Source organism: Micropterus dolomieu, linkage group LG22 (genome assembly GCF_021292245.1).
Source record: "Micropterus dolomieu isolate WLL.071019.BEF.003 ecotype Adirondacks linkage group LG22, ASM2129224v1, whole genome shotgun sequence".
NCBI lineage: Eukaryota > Metazoa > Chordata > Actinopteri > Centrarchiformes > Centrarchidae > Micropterus > Micropterus dolomieu.
In genome coordinates this window covers 29,154,666-29,158,476 of record NC_060171.1, presented here as the reverse complement: position 1 = coordinate 29,158,476, position 3,811 = coordinate 29,154,666, and the positions used below count along the sequence as shown (strand labels likewise).

The 3,811-nt window shown below is 41.5% G+C and overlaps 1 protein-coding gene across 1 annotated transcript in view; it reads right to left on the bottom strand.

Moving 5' to 3' along the window:
- LOC123962236 (myosin heavy chain, fast skeletal muscle-like) overlaps positions 1–3,811 on the bottom strand; it is a 10,016-nt gene that overhangs the window by 2,809 nt on the left and 3,396 nt on the right. Inside the window, exons 11-20 of the mRNA XM_046038266.1 lie at positions 3,394–3,543; positions 3,133–3,303; positions 2,742–3,042; positions 2,549–2,619; positions 2,357–2,444; positions 2,104–2,221; positions 1,898–2,021; positions 499–635; positions 160–415; positions 3–71 (exon numbers count right to left, since the gene is read on the bottom strand). Coding sequence (XP_045894222.1) covers positions 3–71; positions 160–415; positions 499–635; positions 1,898–2,021; positions 2,104–2,221; positions 2,357–2,444; positions 2,549–2,619; positions 2,742–3,042; positions 3,133–3,303; positions 3,394–3,543 — 1,485 coding nt within the window. The remainder of the gene's footprint in view (positions 1–2; positions 72–159; positions 416–498; positions 636–1,897; positions 2,022–2,103; positions 2,222–2,356; positions 2,445–2,548; positions 2,620–2,741; positions 3,043–3,132; positions 3,304–3,393; positions 3,544–3,811) is intronic.

Genomic DNA, 3,811 nt, shown 5'->3' with positions numbered 1-3,811 from the left:
GCCTCCAGCTGAATCTTACTCTTGATGAGTCCTTCACATCTCTCCTCAGCATCTGACAGATTCTCTGATTCCTAGTTTATTTTATGAAAATAGACGTTAGCACATAGCTAACCACTGAAAAACATGATAAAGCTCAACTCTCTGTTGATGTGTACTTACAGATGCTACTTGCAGCTGCAGATCATTCTTCTCCTGTATAATGGACACCATCTTCTCCTCCAGTTCCTTCTTCTTGGCCAGGGCAGTAGCCAAGTCTGATTGCATCTTTCCGTAGTTCTCCTTCATCTGGGCCAGCTCCTTCTCAGTTTCAGCACTCTTCAGCAGAGGCTTGATCTTGTAGTACACCTTCATCCATGGCCAGTGTTTCACATTCATGAATGAGCGGACGTTGTACTGGATGGTATAGATGGCTTCCCTGTGGACAACAAGTTGTTATTTTGGGCAGTGTTGTAAATGATTTTTCATGCCATCATTCAGAATTTGCTGTTTTCAACGTGCCTCCTCTCCATCATCTTCACAAACTCCTTTCTCATGACATAACCACGGCAGAGAGCCTGAGTCATGGTGACCAGAGATGCCAGCTTTTCATCTCTCATCTCCTCAAGGGTACCCAGCAGACCGGCCTTGAAGAACACCTGAACAAACAATAAATAAAAATGAAAGTAGGATGAACTCTACTTTTTGAAACAAAATAAATACATTTTCTCGTACCCCACATGGTTCAAGGGTTCTAAGGCAAAGGTGTTTTATAAATAGGGCTGTAACGGTTCTGAATCCAAGGCCGAAATTGCAACACAAAAGGTTCATGGTGCCATGTTGCGGATCCGAGACAGATCCGCGACACACCCGCTCCCCGGACTGTTGAGCTCTCATTAAGACAGTGTAACTGCGGCGGCGGCCGGTGGGGGCGGTAGCGGTGTAGGCCTATATCGTATTTGTTTTGACAGTAGGTTATTCAAGATCATTTTCCACCTTAATTTTCATGTGTATTTATTTCTACTTTAATCTGCTCCTCTTCTCTTCTTCCCACACACACACACACACACACACAGAGCCTGGTCTCTCACGGCACCGTGTTCAAGCTCATCCGTGATTCAGTTTTCAAGTGCGCCGCATGTGGGTCGAAATCGAAACTAACGTTAGTAAGTGACATCTGCAGTGGTGCTTTCATGTCTATATTTAAGGTTAGTGCAAGGTGTAGGCCTATATTTATAGTAGGCCTATATTTATAGTACACCTTAGACCTATTTCATTGTCATCCAACTGCGTGTGTCACTTGACTATTTTGCTCCAGTCATAATTGTGATTGATCATGCCTGCAACTTTGACTATTAATGAACCCAAGATGGAATGTAATAATAACAATAATAATGCCACCACCCCCCAAAAAAAAAACAAAACTGGGGGGTAAAAAAATCGGGGTCTGGACCGAACCATGAATTTGGTGTATCAATACTCCCCTATTTATAAATAGCCAGATGGTGGTTGCTCGACTTCTATCACTTCTTCCTTGTCACATACAAAATATATAAAAATAAATGAAAAACAAACAAACGTGCTGGACTGAAAAACATAGCCTCCTTGGTAAGTACACCAGTTGTTTCAAACTGCGGGGTGTAGAGCCACATCAGGGGGGCTGTGGATGTTGAGTGGACTTGAGTGAACATGAATATGATTCATATATGGTGACATAAACAAGCAAAAGTGCTTTGATGCTGGTCATTTCTCTAACCATAATCTTGTTAATTTCAATTGCCTGCATTGTTATTAATTGATAAAAATGAAATCCAATTTGCTGGGAACTTGCATGAACTTTTTTTGGCTTTCAAAGGGAGCGTGACATAAAAAGTTTGAAAACTGAATTACACTAACGTTTGAATGCAGTGATGGTTCTTACCTTGGTGTGTCCGAATCTGTACTCATCATGATTGACATCAATTGAGCCAAGCAGCTTCTCTGAAGCCTTCTTGTTATCAATGAACTGGCCCTCAGGAATGACACTGGCATTAAGCACCTTGTACCTTTTGTGAGAGAGTTAATGGTCAGTGTGAGCATTTTCTTTCAATGGTTGCATCAAAACCGTATTAAAATATTCACTGATACCTCTGCTTGAAGTCACCATAGAGGATTCTGCTGGGGAAACCTTTTCTGCAGATTCTGATACCCTCCAGCACACCGTTACACCTGAGCTGGTGGATGACCAGGAAGTTCTCCATCAGACCTGTAAAAAACACATTTTATAGTGACTTCTTTGAATAAAAAATCTTTTTGTTGAAGCAGCACAATAGTAAGTAACCATACCAACAAAACATAACCACTTTTCAAAGACTCCATTGAGATTATGTTCTGTATGTACCTGGAGTCTTTGACTCATTGGGAATCAGGCAGCGCACAAAGTGAGGATGGGTGCTCCTCAAGTTAGTCATCAGCTTGCCCAAGTTCTCCTGTAGATCCAAAATGGTAACACTTGTCATGAAATGTAACATTTGTGAGTTTGAGTATGAACTGAGATGTAGTTTATACCCAAGTTTGCAATGTTGAACCTTACCCTGAACTGTGAAGACACAGTCTGCATAGAACCACCCTTCTTCTTGCCTCCCTTCTTGGCGCCACCGGTCTCTGTTGATAATTTTAAGATGACATGTTTTGTTAGTGCGAGACATACATAAAACATGCTACAGTAAGATAAAAATATACAGAATCTACAACCTTAAAATCTGTTTATGAAGTTACTATCCTACCTTCAACAACAGGAGGATACAGAACAGGCAGCAGTTTAACTGAGGACTTCTGGTACAGCTGCACAACAGAATCATTCAGTGGATCCTTGTTCTTGTCCAGCCAGCCATTGATATTGTAGTCCACGGTACCAGCATAGTGCACCAGGGAGAAGTGGGCCTCAGCCTTGCCTTTGGCGGGCTTTGGTTTCTCAAATGCTTTGTTTTTGCCAAGATGCTGGTCATAAAGCTTATTCTTGAAGGAAGTGTCTGTGGCCTTGGGGAACATGCACTCCTCTTCAAGGATGGAGAAGATGCCCATGGGCTTGGAGGAAATTTGGAGAAGTTTGTCATTAAGTGATACATTAAGTCAAATTAAGAACAATTACAAAGAATCACAAAATTCAGTCATTACCTTTTCAATCAGCTCAATGCAGGCAGCCAAGTCCATGCCGAAGTCAATGAACTCCCAGATAATACCCTCCTTCTTGTACTCCTCTTGCTCCAGGACAAACATGTGGTGGTTGAAGAACTGTTGCAGTTTCTCATTGGTGAAGTTGATGCACAGCTGCTCCATGCTGTTGTACTGTGAGGGGACAAAAACTCAGATTAATCTCTTTTAGGCAATAAGAATGATTCTGTCGTGAAAAGTATCAGTGTTGGAAATGAAGCTTACATCAAAGATTTCAAAGCCAGCAATATCCAGGACACCAATGAAGTACTGCCTTGACTGTTTAGTGTCCAACATCTGGTTGATGCGGATGACCATCCACAAGAACATCCTCTCATAGATAGACTTGGCCAGCGCAGGCACTGCGTTCATCACCTGAATAAAATCACAGGATGTGATTTGATTAAAGTAAACATCTATTTTCAAAAATGCTGGTTTAATGATATTCTGAACTTCCTCTGATGAGGTAAATGAATTGATCAAAAGTAGACTTCTGATATAAATACAGATGCACTACATGAAAATTAAAACTGAAAATTGATACCAGTATATCTTAATTTACCTGAGGTACAGTCTGTCCCTTGGTGACAAACTCATTTCCGACCTTCACTCTGGGATAGCACAGAGCCTTCAGCATGTCAGC